This window comes from Phyllostomus hastatus, unplaced genomic scaffold (assembly GCF_019186645.2).
Source record: "Phyllostomus hastatus isolate PE091 unplaced genomic scaffold, TTU_PhHast_1.1 phas_contig_210, whole genome shotgun sequence".
NCBI lineage: Eukaryota > Metazoa > Chordata > Mammalia > Chiroptera > Phyllostomidae > Phyllostomus > Phyllostomus hastatus.
Window position 1 is genome coordinate 21313537 of NW_025333737.1, and position 24624 is coordinate 21338160.

At 41.0% G+C, this 24624-nt stretch overlaps 3 protein-coding genes and 1 pseudogene across 4 annotated transcripts in view; 2 read left to right on the forward strand and 2 right to left on the reverse strand.

The window, feature by feature from the left end:
- TRIM25 (tripartite motif containing 25) overlaps positions 1 to 2893 on the forward strand; it is a 63413-nt gene extending 60520 nt beyond the window's left edge. The window contains exon 10 of the mRNA XM_045837574.1: positions 2795 to 2893. The gene's annotated coding sequence lies outside the window, so the exon portion shown is untranslated. The remainder of the gene's footprint in view (positions 1 to 2794) is intronic.
- DGKE (diacylglycerol kinase epsilon) lies at positions 676 to 23699 on the reverse strand. Of its 2 annotated transcripts, none has more exons than XM_045837577.1 (12): positions 23557 to 23699; positions 22525 to 22997; positions 14214 to 14373; positions 11633 to 11752; positions 8798 to 8941; positions 8345 to 8502; positions 7915 to 7966; positions 5526 to 5639; positions 4443 to 4514; positions 3186 to 3313; positions 2852 to 2963; positions 676 to 2289 (listed from the first exon to the last, which is right to left on the reverse strand). In XM_045837577.1, the coding sequence occupies exons 2-12, from the start codon at positions 22977 to 22979 to the stop codon at positions 2110 to 2112; spliced, it is 1695 nt and encodes a 564-aa protein (XP_045693533.1). In that variant the 5' UTR covers positions 22980 to 22997; positions 23557 to 23699; the 3' UTR covers positions 676 to 2109. The 2 variants fall into 2 exon arrangements, with proteins under 2 accessions (XP_045693533.1, XP_045693532.1); XM_045837576.1 differs by having other exon boundaries at positions 22525 to 23000.
- On the reverse strand, positions 6822 to 7847 carry LOC123816791 (annotated as a pseudogene).
- Positions 23331 to 24624, forward strand: part of CUNH17orf67 (chromosome unknown C17orf67 homolog) — a 36184-nt gene continuing 34890 nt past the window's right edge. Inside the window, exon 1 of the mRNA XM_045836106.1 lies at positions 23331 to 23342. Within this exon, the coding sequence (XP_045692062.1) occupies positions 23331 to 23342 (12 nt within the window). The remainder of the gene's footprint in view (positions 23343 to 24624) is intronic.

Below are 24624 nucleotides of genomic sequence, written 5' to 3' on the forward strand. Positions count from 1 at the left end.
ATATACAGGGGTTGGCAAAAGTAGGTGTGCAGTTGTTTGTATGGAAGATACAATTAATAACATAATAACACAAGAATAAACTGTGCACTCGCAACTGTAAACCAGCTTTTGTGCACTTGTATTTGTAGAAGGTGATACCTGTAACAATTCTGACCACGAATTAAAGAATAAAACTCACTATACTCAAAACATAATCAACCCACAGAAGAAAATCTACAAAACTCTCCCATCACCGCAATACGTTTGAACAAGGTGAAAACAGGTCTGCTCACAAAAATCTTTCAGTCTGAGAATTTAGCACTTCCTATTGAGATTGGGAAGATGTTAATTTAAGCAACATAAATGTGTTTTACCTAATGTACTGACTACTGTATACAGCACTAGGTGGTTCCTGGGCCGGAAGGTGACTAAAATTTAAGTTCATAGCAATTCATGGATGGCAGATTCGTATAGCAGATCCTTAAGGAGGGCTAATGTTGTTTGGGGGGATATGTTTTAATGCTGCAGAGACTAATGCTGTGAAAGACCCCCAAGCACACAGGCAGGCCCCTGGGCAGAGAAACGCTGGGCTGCGGGCCCAACGGGTCTGCCCAGCCAGGGGCCCAGAGGGAGCAGGCCGGCTAACAACAGAAGAGCACCCCGTAATGGGCAGCTATGAGACTAGGCCTTCAATAATTTTGCTTTTAAATTGTATTTTATTGATTATGCTATTACAGTTGTCTCAATTCCTCCTGCCCTAAGTTTTTGGCAATTAAGGGTCAAATAAAACAATGAAACAAAACTTTTAGTTATCTAAAAGTAGTCTGCCAGTACTTTCACTGCCCCCACCACCCTTTTAAATTGAGGAGTATTTATTTATGAAGAATGAGAATATCTGACAGGAGAATTAACTTATGGGTTTTAATTAGTCAATAGGCTACATTTCTATCTGACTGTGACTAGAATTTATGTGATCAATTTAAATTATTAAAATAAAGCCATATATTGTAAACACTAAACATAGGTTGCCACAATAAGGAAATAAATAAGTAAAAAAATATATCTTATCTTAACATAAATACGATATTAACATTTTAGCGGAGGATTCTGTCACTTCCCCAAGGGGAGGCTCTGTTAAATGTTTTGGCTATAAAAGACTACTGTATTCAAACTACTGTAAGATCACTGAAATTTTAAAACTTATCAATTATTTTTGAACTGTTTTCAAACAATATGAATAGTAAACTTCCTTTAGTACACTTTTTGAATTGCTGATATTGTCCTTTAATGAAAAGAAAGTTGGCGAACTGTCCAGCTTTGAACCTATAACCTTCAATCCACAGTGTTCCAAGTGTTAACTTTTCCCAGTGCACCTGTGTGGTTCTCCTTTGGCCACCCTGCATTATACACAAGATGCTCAATTTCAGCAGCTCAACATGGTCGCTGCCAGGGTTAACCAAACAACTTTCGGGGTCCGAAAATGCTCCTAAAATAAAAATTATGACACAAACGTTAAATATCATCTTTTACAGTTCTCCTTTCAGGCTTTCTTGGAAATAAGTTATTTATGGACCCGCTTGGTGCTGGGCTGTAGGAAACCTTCAGAGGTGTGCTGCAGGAAGGGGCCCTGCACTGGCCATGCTGGCTGGAAACCAGCCATCTCCTTCCAAAGCAGCAAGTTAACTTTTTAAATGTTGCGATGTCACCACATTGAAAATTAAGATGGGAGTGGTTTCCACCCACACCTTGCCGGGTGTGTGACGTGCTCAGCAGACGCGTGGTTCAGGAGTAAGGAGGTGCGGGGCTGCCTTCAGTGAGCCTCGCTCTCCAGCACAAAGCCACGGAAACAGCACTTCACCTCCACATAAAGTTCAGTGGCTTTTTAAAACGAGCACTATACGATCCACGTGTTTTGTTAAACCAAAAACAAAAAACCAAAACCCCCGCAAAACAGGCCTAGAAACAACTGGATGTTTGGCTGGTTTTGGAATGCTATTTACAGAAAAGCATATTCATTATACTACTGGTGACATGAAGACTAAATAGCTGATAGAGAATTTCTGCTTTCGGATGAATATGCATTTACGTGTTTGTGAGGATTCCATTCTAAGCATTCATTTCCTCATCCAGCTACTCAGTTTCCTTTATGTCCTCTTGATCTGAAGCACTAGAGACGTCATCATCCGTTTGTTCTCCGGAGAAATACAACATCAGCGCGTGTGTCTTGTGAGTTATGGTGACCGTGCAGGGCCCTTGGGCCCAGGGCTCCCCGTCCACCTGCATTGGCATCATCGAGCACTTCAAGATCAGCTGCGATTAGGGAACAAAGAATTAGAAAGAAGTCAGTCCCAACACAGTTCAGGAAGGTCTTCCCTCACTATCTCAGCCATAGTCTTTTAACCCTCCTTAGGGACATTTCTTAGCATTTCATTCTGAGAAAATTAATCTGTGTTTATTTTTATTCCTTGATTGTTCCTGGGAGGGGTGTCTAACCTTTTGGCATCTCTGGGCCACACGTTAAATATATAAACACTAATGAAAACTGATGAATAACAACAAAAAAAAGAGGTTTTAAGTAAATTTACAATTTTGTGTTGGGCTACATCCATAGCCATCCTGGGCCACATGCAGCCCTTGGGCTGGACACCCCTGGAAGGATTCTCTTCCACTGAACACTTTGTTTCTTCATCTGGACAGAGGGTCATACTTCCTGTTTCTTGCCCATCCCAATCAAGCCCTTGGGGAGGGTGATCGACAGCATGGATTGTAAACCTCTGTTTGGGGAAAACTACCATGCATATGTTTTCTCCTGCAGATCAACGGCTTAGAAATGGACTGGGGCAGATTGGCCTGCCAGAGCCCTTCCACCTACCCGCACTGTATGTGCTTGTCCTATTCGGAAAGGGTTTGCCAGTTTCACCTGGATCTGAGCACAGTGGAAGGACCCATATACTCCAACGACTTCCAGTAAACCGTCGTCATGCCTGAAATTAGAAAAAGAAAGTGTGGATTGTACAGTGCAGTAAAATCATATCAACCAAATCGGGACAATTATTTTAATATGGCTAGATGTCAACTTATTAAATATTTATATTAACAAGGTATACAAAAAACGGAAATCTGAGGGAAAGAAGTCCATGAAGAACAACAGACTGCTCAAAAGCAGCAAATGGCGACATAAAACAGCAGATCGCAAATGTACCTACCTGGCTAGGGGGTAAGTCTCGTCTCCCATCCCTTCCCACAGTCTGCAGCCGCCGCCCCAGTATCCAATGTTCAGAACTATAATACCTTCCAAATTAGGCAGTTCTACTCGCTCACCATCCAGTTCTAGCTTTAAAGAAATCCAAGCAGTTAGTTACTACAGGGAATGTGATTTACAGACGTATCCACTTAGAATTCACGTTCCTTTTCTTAGCACAGAACAATTTTTACCGACTTTTTCACTTAGCCGATTCTTATTTAATTTTCAGATTCCAGCTTGTCACTTCTTCCGGAAAGACTTCCTTGTCATAGTCACTGTCCCTAGACACTTCCTCCAGCCCCTGGGTTTGTGTATCTTACTTGTCCCTGTAAGCCAGCAGGCTTTCCTTATCACATCACTTCTCATGCTGTATTGTAATATGGTTTAAATGCCGTTTTCTCTAGACTACAACTTAGTAAGAACAATTTAACACTGTATCCCCAGTACCTAAGGGTCTGGCATTTTGTAGGTGGCTTCACAAATATTTTTGTATAAATAAAATATCAAATAAAGAAAAAAGTCCTGCCTGCCCTGCTTTACTGTCCCAATGCTATCAAAGCCTAAGACAAAGGAAATATGATAAAGCAGAAGGAAAGTTTTTTCACAGAAAATCTTGCCATTCCCTCTGTGCTGTGCCTGCAAAGGCTGAGCTCTCCCGTTTGTGCTTATCTTATTAGTTCTAGGTTTCTCTGCATGAATGTCTTTGTTGGTGGTATTAACCACTACAGATTCTTTTTAGAAGCGAAGCAAGGAATATGCTCGTATATAAGACTTTGCTGTATTGTGATGTCAGGGATATTATACCAATCAGCAATCATCAATATCCTGTTTTTACTGCTCATATATTTTTGTTTTGTAAGAGAGGGCTATCACCACCATACTATGAATTAAACTTTGGGTTTAAACTTCCTTCTGAATCCATGATGAGTCAGGCACTGTATTAGGTAACCTCACATCAGTCATCATCCATGAATGGAAACTGTTGATCACAGAGTCAGACAGACTCTGGAGTTACATAAAATCGAGGTTCAAATCCTGATTATGTGTGTGTTTGGGCAAATCACTTAGTTTAGTGGGGTACTGTGTATAAAGCAGTTAGTAAAGTGTCTAGGCACAGTAAATATTCCATATATGTTAGCAAAATATGTTAATAGAAAATTTGGCATTTTTGCTTAAAAATGTTCACAATCCAGAGACCACCTAAACTTTGAAAGCTTACCTCAACTTTTTTATTCAAATCTTTACACTCTTGCACTAAGCAATCTTTGGTTCCATAGAACAAATAAACAGCCTGTGAGAAATGAACAGAAAATATGACATTAAAGCAATCCAACAAGCCCTGTAAGCAAGAGGTGGGCACTGCACCAAAGCCCCTGACATGAAGCTGAGTCATGGCCCCTTAGAGCACTCTGGGCCCTGTTGGGAGGAAGGGGCGCCATTACTTTTGAGTTTAGCTTGTTTTTCAGGGAGAATATGGGAGGGGTGGTTTGTGCTTAAAAGGTGTTTTCTCCCACTTTGACAAAAAAAAGGTACATTTTATTAAAGTTAGAAAATTCCACCTTTTTCTAAAACTTCAGATTACTTAATACAGATAAATCTAGTGAACATTTCATAATTACTCTTGAATATTAAAAGGTTGATGGAAGCACTGAGAATGTTAATTACCAATTGTATAAACAGCAATACTTATTTTATTACTACACATATTAATAAAAAACCCTGTAAATTTGAAGTAGTTGAAAAACAGAACCAGGAACAAAACTGTTTTGCATTTATTGTTCATCATATTGCTTCATTGCCAACAGTCATTAAAAAAAATTCTGTAACAAAACTTCCACCAAAGGAATCAAAGAAACCAGAGCGATACCTTTGATTAAAAGCAGGGGTGAACAAACTGCCCCTTCTCTTGCCTTATCTGCCTTTTCAAGTTTTTTTGCACCAATGAAATTTATTTTTCTATTAACGACTTTCCAAAACTGTGTCCTGCCTCAAATTTCTTTGCATTATCAGCTGCCATTTCAGTAAGATAAGCTATTGCATATTCTACTAGTTGCCCTCTGAGCAAAATGTGCTGTAAAACATTCCAACTTTAAATTTAAAAAAACTTTGCCACAGTTATAAAATACTTTAGTAAAATACACTTAAGGATCTAATTTGACCGTCTTACACAAAACAGAGCAGGTCAACGTTCCCACAAGTTAGTTTTCTCTGAAGCTACTTGAAAGGGTGCTAGATATAACGGAACTATTGATTTTTACTGTACCTTCAGCATAAGCAGGAAATGTTATTTTATCCAACACACCTTATTAAGAATTCTGCTAGAAAACAGAGATGGTGCCTTCTCACGATGAGCATGAAAATTGAGAGCCATGAGGGCATCTGGTCCAACAGAAAAGTAGTTGTTCATTGTGAATTCCTGTGGAAGAGGTTAAGAATGAGCCCCAGATTATGCTTCAGTCTAAGCCTGTGCTGTGTACTCAGTATGTACATCTTAGTCTTTATGTTCTTTATGAAAATTTAACACTTTCTGTGTCTATTCTTCACATAGGGCTATTTTATGCTAGCCAGTGACATATTAAGAAATAAAGCTTCAGTTCAAGGCTGATAGTTATAGATAAGAATTTCCCTTTCCACTTCTGTTCAACATGCTACATCTCTGATCTTATCTAGAACGGCTCTACTTAGTGCCCGGGCTTTGTACTCCTGTGCTCCTGTTACATTTGTGTCTATCAGTCCCAACCCAGGCTCTCAGGACCCCCTAGTTTATCTGACCTTCCAGCCCAGCCTGGATTCCTCAGTCTGTATCCAGCTCTGTCTTGTTCCTGACCAATAAGCGTGAATTTCCGCTTTCAATGATACATTGAACAAGTTATGCTCAAAATATAACTCATTTTCTTCCTATTCAAATCTTAAGCTCGATTTTTCTTTTTTAGATTTTATTTACTTTTAGAGAAAGGGGAAGGGAGTGAAATATCAATATGTGGTTGCCTCTCATGCACCCTCCACTGGGGACCTGGCCCACCATCCAGGCATGTGCCCTAACTAGGAATTGAACTGGCGACTCTTTGGTTTGCAGGCTAGCACTCAACCACTGAACCGCACCAGCCGGGGCTGACACTCTATTTTTCTTATCGTAGTTAATGTCAAGTCCATACATGTAGTCATAAAAACTAGAAATTTGGTAGTAATACGCATGTATTTTCTCTCTTCCCCTAATACCAATTGGGTGCCAAGTCTGGATCAATTGTACCTCTATGATGTCTCTGAACTGCCCTCACCCAAACATTCCCCTTGTTTTGTCCTTGTGTAGGTTTCTACACTGTTTTCACACTATCTCCAGAGCATCTTTTGTTCCTCCCACTTTCCCGAACTTTATTAAAGAAAAAACAATGATGGTAAATCTCTAGAACATAGTCAATTTTCTGACATTCTTCCCCTGAAAATGTGATGTTTGATTCTGAAACACATACCAGGGCATACATGGTTCCCAACTGTACTAAGTAGGTAAAAGGCTGAAATCCTAACACATTCATCTTCCAGCTTTCCTCAGGCTGTGGTCTTTGGGTCAGCAATCTATGCCCGAACAGCTACTAAAGCTTCACTTGATTTCTGTCTGAGGCTCTCTGAGTTCTTCTACATATAGCAATCACGGGATCTGAGCAGCTTCTTAAGAACTGCATCGCCCGTGTCAAAACCAAGACTATGCTTGTCTAAAGTGGCGGGCAATCCCACTATGGTTTGATTTACTTCAGCAGCTGCATCCTGTAGCAGGCACTCCTGGACCAAAATGTGAATTGCCTTAAGCATTACTAGGTAATCATTGTGGCCTTAATCTGAAGGTCAGTCAAGGCCATTATACCAGCCTTAAAATCAGGATTGTTTATATCCAAATTGATCAATGGCTCTGCATTTTTAGCTGTATCGTTGGTGTTTTTTCTATTATTGGGTTTTAGTCTAACAGCTAAACCAAGAAGCTAGTCAATTCCTTCTTGTTGATCTTGAATTTTGAAAGGACAGTTAACATCTGTAAGATACTTTTCAAAGAGCTTGGGCCAGTCACTGCTATGGATGTTTCTTAAATTACTTCTGTCTTCAGTCTTGTCGTGTGTGATTTTCTGGTCTTCTAGCCAAACAATGAAACTTTACAATTCTGTTTCACCTTTGCAGTGGAAGCCAGGCTGTGGTAATCCAGGTCCTCGGTGTACATTGGAACACAGTCCCGGCTTCTCACTCTGGTCCCCTGGGCTCCAGCCAGGAGAGGATAGGGGAGGTGAGGAGCTGTGGGTGGCACAGGCACCAGTGACGTTGTAAGAGCCAGAGCATCTTTTCAAAAGTACAAATCTGTTCTCTTTGTGTTATTTGCTACTTTCCTGGAAAGTCTCGATCCTTTCTCTGCTGATCTAAATTGTATTTACAAGGACCAACTCACACGTGACCTCCCCTGAAATCCTTCCAGCCTGACCTACCAAGGCAGCACTGAGTCCCCTTGCACTGGTTCGCCCCACAGCACTCTGCACAGTCCAAGCCAGGAGTTGTGCTCATCTCCCCAGCACCTGGGGCTCTCCTGCTCTACCACCAGTGCCCGGCAGGAAGCACCAGGACCCGTGCCCACCACAGGCCACATCTTGCACAGTGGAGGCACTCCATTGTGTTCGCTGAAACTACTCCCAGCTGAAGCCCTGAATACATACCTTGGGTTTTCTCAGGTTATAGTATCCCTTACTTGTCACTTGAACTTTCCATCTAAAAAACAGAAGTTAAAAAATTTTGTGATTATTTCCAGTTAACTGCTAATTAACTATAATTATTACTAATCAACTCTGGACGCCTGGGAGATAAGGTCCTTCTATTATAATAGCATTTGAAAAAATAGCACATCTGAGTGAGTGTGCAAATTTTGAGATAAATGTTTAGCCTAACTTATGACTTCAGTCCTTATATAACAACAACATATTACAGCAACTAAATAAAACACTGGCATCTATGCATAAGTGCAACTAACATAGTCTTTCACTTTTAAATTACATTTAACTTTATAACTTACACAAGACTTCATTTATAAACCAAACATCATATTCTCCAAGTTCAAAAATCTACTTTTTGGGAGGAGGTGTAACTTAACTGTCCAGCTTAATTCCATCTGCTTCCATCACATTTCTCAAGACCTGTGTGACTGGGATTTCTCCCGCGTAACCTGTGCCCCAGCCCAGTGTATTGGACAGATCGTTGCCTGTTCCCAGAGGCAGGACCGCGACTTGTGGGATGTATTTTTCTTGTCCCTAGAACATGGAAGAGAGAGCTTAGATTTTTCTCTCCCAGCTACTCGTAGGGTAATAAAATTTGGTGAAACTGAGAGGCCAAAGCAATAGAGATACAAATATAACAACTGTACGCTGTTTTGCTCATGTTTATGCTAACTGCTTAATCTTAATACTCTGAATTGGAAATGACTTCTCATATTCATCACAATAAAACCAGAATAAAAATATTATATAATTATCTGAGAAGTGCTTCTGTGGAAGGCGACTATCAGCCTAACGTTTGACTTATAACGTAGGTCTTAGAGGTTGGTACCTTGATCTTCATTTCATCAACCGCGTCCAGGACCCAGCCCACAGTCCCATCCCCTCCGCAAACAAGTACTCGAGCTGAGCAGTACGGAAGAAGAGTACAGAGTTGCAGGGCTTTGATTGGGGGGGTTTTAGTTACATCAAAAACCTAGAAATGGGAGAAGAAACAAGTATGTTTATCCCACACTCCCACACTCCCCTCCATTTGTGAGCACGACTCCCTCGCGAGGAGTGCAGACGTGGCTCAGTACCAAGACTGGAGATAGTGCATTTATCTTGAGCAATATACCAGGCTCTAGGCTGGACTTCTCTTTTTCTTCACATCCTTTTTACCTAAAAAAAATTTATTTTCCACTTACAGTTGGCATACATTATTATATTAGTTTCAACATAGTGATTGGACATTTACATAGCTTACAAAGTGATAATCCGGATTAGTGCTCACCTCACACCACACGTTTATTCCAATATAATTGACTATATTCCCTCCGCTGTGCTTTACATCCCATGACTATTCTGTAAATACCAGCTGGTACTTCTTAATCCCTTCTCCTTCTTTATCCAGTTGCCCAACCCACTTCCCATCTGGCAACCATCAATTTGTTCTCTGTATCTGAGTTTGTTTCTGTTTAGTTTGTTTATTTTGTCTTTTAGATTCCACATATAAGTGAAATCATATGGCATTTGTCTTTCTCTAACTTATTTCATTTAGGATAATACTCTCTAGGTCCATCCATGTTGTCAAAAATGGTAAAATTTCTTTCTTTTCTATGGCCAACTCACATTCCATTGTATATATGTACCATTTCTTCTTTATTCATTTATCTATTGATGAACACTTAGGTTGCTTCCATATTTGGCTATTGTAAATAATGCTTCAATAGACATATGGATGCATATGTCTTTTCAAATTAGTGTTTTGGGTTTCTTCAGCTAAATACTCAGAAGTGGAATTATGCCAGACTCGTTATATTCATTTTGGCTCAGACCAACACTGACCAGACAAATCACAAGTAAGCCTCACTGTACTGACCAGGAAACCGAGGCACAGGAAGCTTAAATAACTTGCCTATGCTTCCCCAATAATTAAGCGCTGCCACACAAATGCAGCCCTGCAGTCTGTGTATTATACAACACTCCCTCCTTCCTGTTTACATGAAGCCAGAATGTGTGAGGTACACTTTTGACAACAATGCAAAGATCCTTCATATCTATTAATTCTGTAAATCATCTAGGAGAGTATTTTAAAAGATGAAAATAGCATGTAAAGGTATTCAATGTGGCATTATTTGTAACTGTACAACCTTAGAGACAAATTTGACCTCCAACAGCAGTAGACTGGGTAAATACATTATGAGATATTCATTTGATTAATTACTTTAGTCAGTACATATATAATTAGGATTATGTTGCAACATGGAAAAATTCTTATACCTTTAAATAAAGAAAACAATGCAAATCTCCATAATGATTACTGTTATAGTATGTTAACATGTAAAGCATAGACAATTCATGGGAAGAACATGGGCAGATACAAACATTTTTTTCCCCTATGGTTGTCTGTGAGTTTTGTAGCTCATGCTGAATGAGTCCCTGGTTTATTTTATGTCACTGGGCAGATCTCATACTCATCTCTTTTTGTCTTTTTTAAAAAAAATATTGTTTATTCCAGGGGTGTCAAACTCATTTTCACCAGGGGCCATATTAGCCTTGCAGTTGCCTTCAAAGGGCTGAAATAATTTTAGGACTGTGTAAATGTAACTACTCCTTAACTGGTAATGAGTTGAAATTACATTCAGCCCTTTGAAGGCAACCTCGAGGCTGATGTGGCCCCCGGTAAAAATGAGTTTGGCACCCCTGGCTTATGCTATTACAGTTGTCCCAATTCCCCCCCTTGTCCCCCTCCACCCAGCCTGCCCCCACTTCCATAGTCAGCCCCCACACTGTTGTCCATGTGCGTGGGTCCTTCATCTATGTATTTGATGTATTTTTTTGTGGGAAAACTGCAGGCGATTTTCTCTTTCCTTTTTTATTGCTTGTATACTTTCAAGTTGTATAATGTTGAAAGGGAAAAATACAAATTGGAAGGAAAAAAGTTATTGCCTTTCTGATGGTTGCACAATGGGTTGTTTAGTTTTTCAAAGCAGAAGCTGCTAGCATCAAATGTCAATCTTAAAGACGTGATCCTTTTATTCTGATTTTTTAATTGAAGTATAATTTACAGATAATGAAATCCACCCATTTCAAGTGAACAACGAATGATTTTAGTCAGTGTCCCGAATTGTGCAGCCACCCCGTGGTCCAGCTGAGACTTCTAGTTGCCCCAGGGAGGTCCCTCAGTGTGCACGTCTGGTCCCTCTGGTTTCCCAGCCCCCAGCGCACTCTCTGTGTCTGCAGATTTGCCCTTTCTGGGAAGATCACATAAACCACATCATACAATATGAGCCCTTTGCATCCGGCTTCTTGGACAGTGGGTTGTTTCTACTTTGTGGCTACAATGCTGCTATGAATATTTGCATAAAAGTCTTCGTGGGACGTATGTTTTCATTTTCCTTGGGGAGATTCCTAAAAATGGGATTGCTGAGTTGTATGGTAAAGATAGGTTTAATTTTTCAGAAACTGCCAAACTGTTATCTAATGTTGTTGCACCATTTTATATCCTCACCATGACCTCCTCTTTCTCAATATATCCAAATGGCTTGATACTTTCATAATTATTACTCTGTTCTATAATCAGGCAATTACTGGTTTAAAGCATGAATAACCATTACAACCTAGGAAAAATGAAAAGCTAAAATGGAAAGATTAATATAGAAAGGAAGGTTTTCTCTTTAGTTACCTGGACTGGGTTTAAAAGAATCCTGAATTCTCCTAACAGTCCTTCCCCCATGTTCGTTCCACTGCGAGAATTGGCCAGGATTATTAACGGAGTCCATTGCTTTCCAAGCTTAGAGGCTAGCTGAAAAAGCAAAAAGGGTTAAATATCACAAAAGTGGTGAGTGATAAATTTTTCATTGCTTGGTAACAAGAGTGCTGTAATTTGCTGAGAGAAAAACCATTATCCCAGTACCATCAATACAATATAAAAATCAACGAGCTCTAAGAACAGAAAGGAACCTTAGAGATGAACTAATTTAACTAAAACTTAAAGCCTAATTCTCTTCTACATCATTCTAGATAAGTCCTCCAGTGTATGCTTGGATACTCACTCGAGAAGGAACTCACTAAAAAGGCAGCCCATTCCACTGCTTAATCAGGTTATTTGAAAGTTTTGACTTTAACTGAGTTAAAAATCTGTCTTTCAATAACATTTATTCATTGTTCTAGTTTTGTGTTGGGAACCGCCCTGCCTGATATCAGAAGCTGTAACCCCCACCAAGGCTAAGGCTGAGGGAACGACCTTGGACCATAAGCCAGCAATGAGACAAAAGCTTATCTCCCTGGCTAGAGCACTGCTTCTGCTCCTTTTACTTCACCTTGGCTGGCCCCCAATGCTTGATCGACTAGCCAATGACGGGTAAGATTCTCCAAGGGGAAAATGATCTAAGACAGGCACAATCACATGGGAGGCCCCCAAGGAAGGACTTTGGGGCTACAGCAAAAGGGGGTGATGGACCCTTGCCCCTCAGCTTTGACAAAGTCTGAGTCCTCATTGTCTGTGAGAAAATCTCCTTATCTCTTGGTTGCCTTACTTCCCTTGCTCCACCTAAGCCTGAAACAATGACAGGGTGGTGCAGCCCTGTGCTGGAAAGGGTGGTTCCCCGGTGATCAGGCCTAAGAAAGAATATGTAAAATCCTGTGAAATCTGCTTTGTTTAGAATGCTCTCAATTGAATGATAAGGGTCCAAGGAAGAAGTAAGTTTGTTCCTCAAAGTTTTACAGCTCTTTGACCCTGACTCAAAATAGGTCCTCAGACTTCCTTGTTATCTATTGTTTGATCCTTACTACCTAGCAATGAGTAATGAGCTTTACATGAATTCTTATGCAAATGAAACCAATAAAAAGCCTCTCCAGTGGGGAAACCGGGCACTCCCCACTAGAAAGAGTGGCCATTCCGTTCCTACTTCCCCACAGGACCTGGTTGTCTCTGTGTCTGTTTTTCTCATGTGTCGACGAGCCATCCGCAGCGTTCCGCGGTCACTGCCAGTAGGTGATCGCATCAGTTTTGCTTTCTGAAGCAACTAAAAATGATTTCATTTGTTTTTCCACATAACTGCTGTGCTCAAACACCTGAAGCATAATATCTTTTATTGACTAATAAAAGATACATTTGCCCAGATATTACATTACATATATGTTACATTACTCCTGGGCAATACATTTCAAGTCCTTTCAACCTGGACTGCCCCTTTCTAGGTGTAGTATAATATATTTTCGTTTGCAAGTTGTTTTTAATGGGGTACTCAGAAATAGATTCAAGAATCCAGATTTGTGCAAAGCCAAAGTCAAGTGAAATTAATCTTTTTCTAACCTATTTCCTTCCTCTCCCCTTCTCCTTGCGGATGCGAACACTAATGGAGATGTTTGGTGGTTTTCCTCAGTGACTCTCACCACTGGTGATCTCAGATTGACTTTGGACACATGGGGGCTGTACTAAGACTGTACTTTCTGGGATCATTTCTATAGTTCAGTACATAGGGGCCGTACATTTAAAAATACGTTTCACAACATTAAACACAATGTTTAAAAATTTAAAAATGCTTATTTCTTTTGCAGGAATATTGACAATGATGTCATTTAAGATATAAAATCCTACATTGGAGAAGACACAATTTAATTTTAAAATAAAATAGTTCAGCTTATTTTGGCACATTAAAGTAGAAAATGTAAATTTTTGTAGTTATTCCTTAAGAGCTACATAAAGACTGAGAGAGACACGCATATAAACTTTCAGACACAAACATACTGCAAAGTGTTGCCAGTAGTTTCAATGTTCCACATTATTTATGGGACCATGTGATGTGCAATGTAAGTACATCTCTAGGCTCTCTATGTAAAGTGGCAAATGGAAAAATTCTAGAACAAAGTGTGAGGAAAATGTTTTCTTTTCACCGGCAATCATTATGAATCCCAGACCTGGTTGTTCTTTAGAATTATCTGAAGACCTTAAGAAAATATGGGTTCCTGGGATCTACCCACTAAATCAGATACGGTGATGAAGGTGGATTTAGGAACCGGTACTTTTACAGAGCGCTGAAGCGATTCATAAGTAGGCAGTGATTTAGAAACCACTAATATAACATTTCCACTTTCCTTTTAGACATGAGAGAACTCAAGAGCCAAAGTTTGTGGCACATCTCTAGGAACTGGGTGCAGTTTTATGTTTCCCATAATGATTCGACTTACATACACACTGCTGTAATTGAGTTAAATAACTTTCTGGAAAATCAATTACATAAGAACAAATAAACTCTGATTACCATTGCATAATCTGTTTTTTTGTCCTTACGCATCTGATTAATAGAGGTTAAATAACTTGGTGGAATGATGAGGTTTCTGAATTCTCCAAAATCACACTTCTCATTCCTTAAGCTACTTTTCATGCACTCGTCGTGGACCGTTGTCTGACACCAAATGCACCTGAGGGACAGAGAAACAGAGATCACAGTAACTTCAAACCATAATCTTACCGATCTGCAGACCAACTGTTTTTGTCAAAAAAAAATCAAAAGTCATTTCATCACTATTGAGCATAAAATGCGGCAAATAAAAGATTTGTAATTGTATGTGCACACTGAAAATAAAGCAATGAAGTCTGACCATATTTGGCAGGTTCACAGTGGTTCTTATGGCCTAGAGCCCCCAAGATCCCTTCAGAGTGTCTTTGAGGTTACAATCATTTTAGTAATAATAAGGTGCTATTTTACCCTCATTCTCTCAAAAGTGTACAGTGAAGTTTTCCAGAAGCTGTTGGACATGCACGGTATCAATAACCTGAATGCAGAAATGGATAGGAGAAACTTGCTCACTTCAAGCCAAAGAAATGTACCAAAAATGTAAAACAAACATCACACTTCTCATTAGATTTCCATTTATTTTATTTTGATAAAAATACAATATTTATGTTACCATGATCAATCATTTTTCTTTAAAAGTATTTCATTTATTTATTTTTAGGGAGAGGGGAAGGGCTGGAGAAAGAGAGGGAGAGCAACAACAGTGTGTGGTTGCTGCTCATGGACCCCCTACTGGGGACCTGGCCTGCAACCCAGGCATGTGCCCTGACTGGGAATCCAACTGGCTACCCTTTGGTTCATAGGCCTGTGCTCAATCCACGGAGCCACACCAGCTAGGGCACCATGATCAATCTTTAAAAACAAGTATTTAGCCCTGGATAGTGTGGCTCCATGGATTGAGTGCGGGCCTGAAACCAAGGGGTCTCTGGTTCGATTCCCAGTCAGGGCAAAGGCCTGGGTTGCAGGCCAGGTCCCCAGTGGGGACGGGATGGGGGGTGGCGTTATGCGAAAGGTAACCACACATTGATATTTCTATCCTTTTCTTTCTCCCTCCCTTTACCTCTCCAAAAAATAAATAAGAAAATCTTTAAAAATCAAACAAGTATTTAAACAAGTGCTGTTTTAATTTATAACATTGTAAATACCAATAGATATAATCCACATAAACAGAAGCTAACCTAAACAATAGTTCTGTGTATTATTTATTTGTGCTTTGGCTGGATTAAGTTCATGAGGCCTGAAGCTTTACTGCTTCAATGCCCCACTGGCCTGGGTGCTCAGAGTCTAATGCAAAATATTTTCACTTAAATAACCATCTGTGGGTACTAGTAAATACGGCAAAGTAGTTCATTTCTTGGTAGTTAATACAAAGCTAATTGATATATTTGCATGTGAAATACAGACAGAAGGCATGTACAATCAGATCTGCCTCTGTGTTTGGGGCCATGGGGGAAACCAGCAGGCAGCAGTGCAGGAAAAGGTCCTGGGTTTCTATCATTAATCTGCTCAGTAGTCAACCCTCTCACAGATAAGGCAGCTCTGACTACAGACAGAGGCAGGCCAGCTGGAAATAATGGTCACAGTTAAATGAATTAAAACAAAGACGCTAATTACTCTTTCACCCCAAGATCAAAAATCTTGGCTTTCTATTTTAAGGTTGTTTTTTCTGGCTGGATGTTCAGATTTGTCAAGTAATTATTCCTATTTAATGCTGAAAGAAGAGTTATTTGCATGTTCTGGTAAAGAGAAAACTGTAAAATAACTTGCACAATAACCTTCATTATACCTGCTTTCCAACTATGAGAGACTGCTTATGCAGCTGAAGTGGGGTACCTCCACCCACCGCTCTACTATTAACTTTAAAGTAGTATGCCAGTGACCAGAGGGGAGAGGGGAGAGAATCTCAGGGGAAAAGGGGAAGGGTTTACAGGAACGAGTATAAAGGACACACAGACAAAAACTAGGGGGGGTGGAAATGGGAGGGAGGTGGAGAGGACTGGGGGGGTGGGCTGGGATGGGGGTAAAAGACAGAAAACTGTACTTGAACAAAAATTAAAATAAAGTATGTTATCGTTGAAAATAATCTGACAGGATGCCCACTGAATCATTTTACAGTAGTTTCCTCTGGGAGGAAAAGTGGGACTGAGAGATGACACCATTCACTTTTCATGCTACTTCTTTTACAAACTGCTTGAGTTTCTAAAAACCTGACTATATTATATTCATGAACTACTTGCATTAATTTTAAAATATTTTAAACTAGATAATATCAGCTTATGCTTGAGAAAGACCTAAAATAAAACTCACCCAGAGACAGTTACTCTTAACTTTTTGATGAACTTACTCTTGGTTTTACAGTGCATAAATGTTTGGTTTTCAGGTTAGGGGTATAACATATATATACCTGGATACCTTTTTTCTTCCCACATTGTATCATGAATATGGACCTATGTCATTAGTTTTTAAAAACATGGTTTGTAAAGAGTGAATAATGTCATATGGATACACCATAATTTATTGAATCCCTTTTCTCCCCCGCCCCCAAATATTTAGATAGTTTATTTTTCTAAATAACATGATGAACAACCTTAAACATAAAGGAGACTATTTTTCTGGACTCTTAGAAGTTACTGAACCGCATTTTCCTAGGGTTCTTAATATGTTTGTTCAATATGCTTCTCAGTGTATGAAGGTGTCCATTACATGTAGTACTTGCTCATTAGGACCTAATATTTTTTCTTTGATAATTTGATGGACAAAAAAGTATTATGCTATTTCTATTTGGCTGTCTTTGACTACCAGGTGAAGTTGAATATTTTTTGGCCTTCCCTGTGAATTGATTCATGCCCTACATTTTAATAAGTGCATGCACTTTTTATTTATGTAGGATATCAACCTCTTTCCTGACATAATTAGTAGTTTTCTTTTAAAGTTACTTTTTAATGTACTTAAGTTTATTTTGATAGATCTATATTTCCCTTTGTGATTTATTTAAATGCTTTTATGCTGTGAAGACATATACCTCTGCTGCCTGACTTTGTGAATAAACTTTTATTGGAAAATAACTATACCTATTCATTTATGTATTGTCTATGGCTGGTTTTGTAGAGTTAACTTATTATAGACTATATGGTCTGTAAGCCTAAAATAACTTAGTTTTCTCTCTTTACAGAAAAAGTTTGCCTACTTCTGTTCTAGAAGATGATTTGCTATCTTCCCTGTTTTGGATAATTAATAAAATAAACAAACACACACCAACAGAATAAGAAATATAAAATTTAAGATCAAAGCCAAGACTAAAGCCGACCATGTAATTACCTGCTAAGAGTCAGAAGCTTTCTTTTATGAATCATGGTGTGTGGGGGTGTGTCTGGAGGGTGGAGTGGGATGTACTGAAGATAGGCCTTATAAATAAAAAGACATCTAACATTTTCTTTTTTTTCTCTTAGTGAAGCAATTTGCTTTTATTTGGTTTGAAAAAGTTTTTCTTTTTCATTTTAAGTATATATTTTTGATTATGTTATCACAGTTGTCCCATTTTTTTCTTCCCTTTATTCTCCTCTGCCCTGCACCCTCCCTCCCTCCCTCCCTCCAGCATTCCCCCCCTAGGTTCGTGTCCATGGGTCATGCATATAAGTTCTTTGGCTTCTCCATTTCCTATACTGTTCTTACCCTCCCCCTGTCTATTTTGTACCTACCAATTATGATTTTTTTTAAGATTTTATTTATTTTTAGAGAGGGAAGGGAGGGAGACAGAGAGAGAGAGAAACATCAGTGTGCGGTTGCTGGGGGTCATGGCCTGCAACCCAGGCATGTACCCTGGCTGGGACTCGAACCTGCGACACTTTGGTTTGCAGCCTGCCCTCAATCCACTGAGCTATGCCAGCCAGGGCTCCAATTATGATTCTTATTCCCTGTACCTTTTTCCCTCATTCTCCCTGCTCCCTCTCCCCACTGATAACCCTCTATGTGATCTCCATTTCTGTGATTTTGTTTCTGTTCTAGTTGTTTGCTTAGTTTGTTTTTGTTCTTTTTAGGTTCAGTTGTTGATAGTTGTGGGTTTGTTATTTTACTGTTCATATTTTTTATCTTCTTCTTCTTGGATAAGTCCCTTTAATATTTCACATAATAAAAGCTTGGTGATGATGAACTCCTTTAACTTGACCTTACCTGGGAAGTACTTTATCTGCCCTTCCATTCTAAATGATAGCTTTGCTGGGTAGAGTATCTTGGATGTAGGTCCTTGCCTTTCATGACTTTGAATACTTCTTTCCAGCCCCTTCTTGCCTGTAAGGTTTCTTTTGAGAAATCAGCTGATAGTCTAATGGGAACTCCTTTGTAGGTAACTGTCTCCTTTCCTCTTGCTGCTTTTCAGATTCTCTCCTTATCTTTAATCTTGAGTAATGTAATTATGATGTGTCTTGGTGTGTTCTTCCTTGGGTCCACCTTCTCTGGGACTCTCTGAGCTTCCTGGATTTGCATGTTTAATTCCTTTGCCAGACTGGGGAAGTTTTCCTTCATCACTTTTTTCAAATAAGTTTTCAGTTTCTTGCCCTTCCTTGTCTCTTTCTGGCATCCTTATGATTCAGATGTTGGAACGTTTAAACTTGTCCCAGAGGTTCCTCAGCCTCTCCTCATTTTTTTAAATTCTTGTTTTTTCATTCTGTTTCAGATGAATTTTTATTTCTTCCTTCTGGTTTAAATGGTTCATTTGAGTCTCAGTTTCCTTCCCTATATCCTTCACTTCCTCCTCTATTTTGCAACTATATTCAACTATTTCTGTGAGTACGCTGATTACCAGTGTTTTGAACTCTGCATCTGATAGGCAGGCTATCTCCTCGTTGCTTAGTTCTTTTTCTTGAGTTTTGATCTGTTCTTTCATTAGGGCCATATTTCTTTGTCTCGGTGCACCTGTTACATTGTAAGGGGCAGAGCCTTAGGTACTCACCAGGGTGGGGCAACCCACTTTGCTGCGTTGTGGTGCTGAATGTAGTGGGAGGAGTCTGAGAGGGAACAATGTCACTTGCTTGGCTCTTGCCCAGCTTCCAGTTATTTCCTCTGCTACCCACAAACAATTTGGGCCCTTCTGGTGCTGATTCCTGGGTGTGTGGGTTTGCGCACATTCTAGGACTCTGTGGATCTCTCCAACAAACTCTCCAGTGAGGCTGGGAGTTTCTCCTACTGCTTCAACCCCATGCCCCCAGGTTTTTACAGCTAGAGGTTTTGAGGCGTTATTTCCCCGTGCTGGTACCCTGGGTTGTGCTGTCTGTCTCAGTCCCCAGTTGTTCCTCCCAGTTTATCTGCATGCAAATGTGGTATTGCCCCATCTGTCAGTGGCTGCCTTGCCCGCCCGGTCCTCTGCCTTGTAGCTCGTCCTCACCACCCAGTTGCCTGTTTCTGCTCCCCTACCAGTTTGGATGAATGTTTCTTTTTTAACTCCTTGGTTGTCAGACTTTCATACAGTTTGTTTTTCTGGCAGTTCTGTTGCTTTTTAGTTTTTAAATTTGTTCTTCTTTTGGTTGTGTGAGGAGGCAAAGTGTATCTATCTAAGCTTCTGTCTTGGCCAAAAGTTCCTAACATTTTCTTAATGGGACAGAACACTATAAGGAACAAAGGTTAATTAAAAACCTATAGGAAAATAAGAATCCAGCACAGTGTATGGGACAAAATAGATGCTTACAATGTGAAAACTAATAATGACTGATTGAGTATGAATTTAGTGTCTTTATTACTTATCTGTAGTTTAATGGGGCTGCAGACTTTAAAGTCAGGTATCACCTGTCACTACTGCCCTTTGAAACGCTAACTTGTATGGTCTTTGCAGTTCATTTAAAATCTCAGACTTCCCAAAATTAGGATTCCCCACAGTGCTTGATAAAAATCCAGAGAGAGACAGAGACAGACAGTCTGGTCTGTGGTTAAAAGTTCTAAGTAGATATTTATCTTGTTTCTCTTTGTAAAATAATTCATTCCTACAGAAGGTCATAGCTGACTGTAATCCTAAATAAAATTACTGACTAAAATAAATCAGAACATCACAGAATACGTACCACTTCAGGACAATGTGCCCTTTTCTTCTGTGAACAATAAAACTTTCCTAAATTATACAGAGGCAACTTCTACCATGGGTGGAGGGCTCTAGCATGCTTAGAATAAACTGTTCAGTACCAGTAAGAACAAGCTACTGAGGAAACAGAGCTCTATCATCACATTCACTGTGCTCAAGGGGACATGGAGGGGACACAAGATTAAGGACAGAAGCTCAGGCTTAAAAAGTTACATAAACATAGCAGTGGTTTCTTCAACTTCAGAAGTACCTGCAAGCCCCGTTAAACCCAAGATTGCTGGTCCCCAGCCCAAAATTCTGATTCAGTGGGTCCAGTGTTACCAAGAAAAAGATAAGATGCTCACTTAAATTTGAGTTTCAGATAAACAAATACTTTTTTGATATGTCTCAAATATAGTAAAAAAATTATTTTTACTTTGCTAAATCTGACTACCCTAAAATTTGCATTTCTAACAAATTTCTAAGCAACCCTGCTATCGCTGTTGGTTCTGGGGACTTTATTTTGGGAACTACAGAGAAACAGGATATTATGTCATCAAGAAGGAAAAATTGGGGGGCGGGGGTGAGTGGAAGATCAGGCAAAGGTTTCTAGAGGAAAGGGCTCGAAAAAGGAAACCACAACCCACCTGATGTTGCTGGGGCATGAAAGATTAATGCAGGTGGTGGCAGGTAAGATGAAAAGGACAGGCAGGGTCCAGAGGGCATTTAGGGCCATGTCAGGCCTTGGAGTTTACACTGAAAGACCATCAGTGTATGTGAAGGGAGCAACTGAAGGGTTTAAAGCAGAGCAGAGACTCTGTCTGATACAAATTTCTAGAAAGATCATTTGGGTGGAGAATCAGCACTATGTTTATTTGTGAAAGAGTATTTGAAACGCAGTTGAGATACTTATAGAAGCCATTTTCATCTAATTCTGCACAGACAAAAGAAGGGAAGGAAATAAGACAATACTCAGTTCATGTCTTCTTTCCAGCTAATCCCAAGCCTTAAAGACAAAGGCTTACCTACTGAGAGGATTATAAAATTTGAAAACATTGGTAACCTAGCTCTCACAGATACCGAAAGGACAACATCTAAATTTATAAGAGAGCAAATAAAAAATGAATGGTCATAAAACTCTGTAGTTGGAATAGTTTTTTAAGTCTAAATCTGATGGTTAAAGGCTAATCTGATGGTTAAAACTATTTAAAATAAGACTTAAAAACAGGTGTGAGTTAGTGCTCACACTAATTAAAGAAATAAGGATTTTTAGATAGAGAAAAAATAAAAAAAACAAACAAAGCCACTCGCTATCTAGTGCCAGCTTTCTATTTTGGTTCTTAAACATGTTTAGGGGCCATTCTACTCAAAATAAAAAAACACATCACAATAAAGACATCTAGATTTAAGGCTAAGATAAGACTACATAGCAATTCCTAACCCTGTCCAGCGGATTAGAATTCCTGGATGGATACTCGTTCTGTTTTCTCACTGAATACAATTCTCTCAACTGTAAAATGAGTTAGAACAGCTGATCTGCAAAGCACATTCCCTTTTATTACCAATCTCTAACATAACCCTCACCTATTTTCAGACAATATTTAAGAACATAAATATATGTTGTCTGGTGTAAATTTAAAAGCCATTAAAATACTCTTGGCTTTTAGTCACAAAGTCACTTGTTTAAGACGCTACATGTCCTGAAAGACCACTGACAAAAGGAGTATCCCTTTAAGTGTTAAATGTCATGATAGCACCGATACCTATATTTGAAAAAGGTAGTTAAAATGCTGCTTTAGAATGACACTTGTTTTCCTTGTGCAGTCAATACAGCACTGGGGATGAGTCAGTTTTGTGATTCTAGGGAAAAGTTAATTTGTCCATACTTCATTTTTTCTTATGTGAAACAGAGATAACAGTAACAAGAGTTAAACTGTAACATAGTGGCCATAAGGTACGCAGCCCTTACAGACTTCTGGATGAAAGCTGTAGGCCCACAAAACAGCAGACAAAAGGACAGGTTGTCTGAGGAACAAGTCTACATCATCTCAGCATATGACTATTGCAAAGCTGCCCTGCATGTACAATACCAGGAATGTTTATTAGCTTGTTTTCTGCAAGTGGGCAGTTCAGGCCATTTGCTGAGATTCAAGCAGGCCTCTATACCCACGCCCTGAAATCCTGACTCTTGCGCATCGTGGGACAATCAGTACCCACAGAAGGCCATACCTGTAATCGCAGAGCTTCGGCTGACTGCCGCACTGCTGCTTGCAAACCACACAGTAACTGCACAGGGGGACGTTGCCCCGGATCCAGTGGTGAGGCATGCTGTCCAGGGCCCTGCCGTCATTCTTGAGCATGATTTCCTTGCACTGGAAGCGCTTGTCGGCCTTCTTGAGGCAGCCCTCGTCCACACGCAGCCCACAGCAGTCACAGAAGGCGCCCTGCAAGATGTGCTGCCCGCACACGCAGCAGTAGGTGGGATGGCTGAACAGGTCGGTGTCGCGCCACCCGTGCTTGCTTTTACGGAAGATGTCCCTGCGGTGCAGCTGCCGGCGCGACCGCTGAAGGCTGCACCAGAAGGTGATGAACACGGGCAGCAGCACCGAGCACAGCGTCCATAGGATCAGGTGCCCGTCCGCAAATAGGCCCACGTAGGGCTCCCGCCGCTTCTCCCCTTCCATCTTCTCCAAGGACGATTCCTACTACAGAGACACAGGCGGGTCCACCTCGGGCTCGGCCTGCCCCACCCCCACCTTCCTTTCTTCTTTCAGGGGATACGCGGGGTGCGGTCTGCCCAGGTGGCCGCTCTCTCCAAAGAGAGGAACGCACACACCGTCTTCCCGCAGCAGAACCCCAGAGCTTCCTGTTCGACCCAGACCTGTCGTGCGCAGGGGGCGGTGCCGTGTGGTCACGCTCCGACCCTCCCTCCTCCTCTGGCCCTGCGGCGGCCTCCTCACCTCGTCTGGCACAGGGTAGGGGGCAGTAAAAATTTACTGCCTGCCCTCTGTGGAAAGCCTGGGGTTCTGGGCGCGATGGCGCAGCACGTGGGATGCGCAGCACCCCGGCTGGCGTCCTTAACCGTTATCGCACGCCACACACTCCCCTCCAGGCAGCCGGTTTGCCAACAGATGCATCCAGCCGCTCCGGCCCTGGCTGGGCTCCCGGCTGGGCTCGGGCCCCTGCAGCCCCCACTACCTTCCGGCCGCACCCGACCCTTCACGAGGCCTCAGAGACCTTCCTCCGCCCCTGCGCCCCTACCTCGCGGAGGGGCGGAGGCCCCGTTCCAGGGGGATAGGCCTGGGGCGCCCTCCTGCCCTGGCGCGGCGGTGAGCTGAAGCTGGATTTCTAGCCTGCCAGGAGCGCCGACGTCAGTGAAGACTCCAAGACAGCCCACAAGCCCTAAGAGGGTGGGTACGCACCCTGGGTGAGGGGGGGGCGGGGCCTTCTGCGTGAGCAGGGGGGGTCGAGCGGGGCGGGGCAGGGCAGCGGTGTGAGATGGACTTGAAGGCTGGCAGGCCTCAGGGGGCGGGGCCTTAGGAAGATGGCGGGGCTAGGTGGTCGCCGAGGGCGTGGCTTAGGGAAAACCGATGGGCAGAGCAACAAGAAGGTGGAGCATTGGAGAGGATGGATGGTTGAGCCCTGTAAGTCTGCAGCTGTAGAAAGTTCTCGTATGAATGATTTACTAAGCTTTCAGTGATCTTAAACCTACTCTTTTTCGCTTGTGGATGTCAGAGCTGGCAGTTTTGAATGTTGGAAGGTAGAAAACTGCAGTTTTGAAATTCTTATATACTAATAAAATGGGACAGTCCAAGTCAAAAATTGATAGATGTCATCAGAGCACTTGCTAGTTATTTATTAAATTCGTACTGATAGAAAGCTTACTAAGTGCCAAGCACTGTTAAGGGAACCCCAGCTCTCATAGAGTGCCAGGCCTGTTGAAACAAGAAACATTTGTTAGCCTGTTTATAAAGCCCAGCTTCCACCTCTGCACTTGCCAGGCACCGCGCTGAGTTTATCATACCCGCTTTACAGATGAGGAAAACCAAAGCATGGACTGGCTGAGAAACATGCTTGATGTCACAAAGCCAGGGAGTGTTGTCCAGACTTGACCACTTTGTTTTAAACTTGGTCACTCAAGTGACCTTCAATCTAAATTAAGTATCAAAGAGAGACTTTCTTTTATTTTGTTATTTCTGTAAGAAACTTGCCCCAGAGATCTTGTTAAAATGTAGATTCTGATTGCCCTTCTTGGGGAAGAGGCCTGAGGGTCTGCATTTCTAACAAGTGATGCTGGTTTTGCTGGTAAAGGGTGTAACAATCGTGATT

What these genes read in the sequence shown, in the direction of transcription:
- DGKE (XM_045837577.1), bottom strand. Translation starts at nt 22,979, where the DNA reads ATGGAAGGGGAGAAGCGGCGGGAGCCCTACGTGGGCCTATTTGCGGAC. An exon ending in AAAAAACAGATTATGCAATG is followed by an intron (nt 11,753 to 14,213) that starts GTAATCAGAGTT and finishes TTGCTTTTTCAG; the next exon opens with CTAGCCTCTAAGCTTGGAAA. An exon ending in ATTTGAATAAAAAAGTTGAG is followed by an intron (nt 3,314 to 4,442) that starts GTAAGCTTTCAA and finishes ATTTCTTTAAAG; the next exon opens with CTAGAACTGGATGGTGAGCG.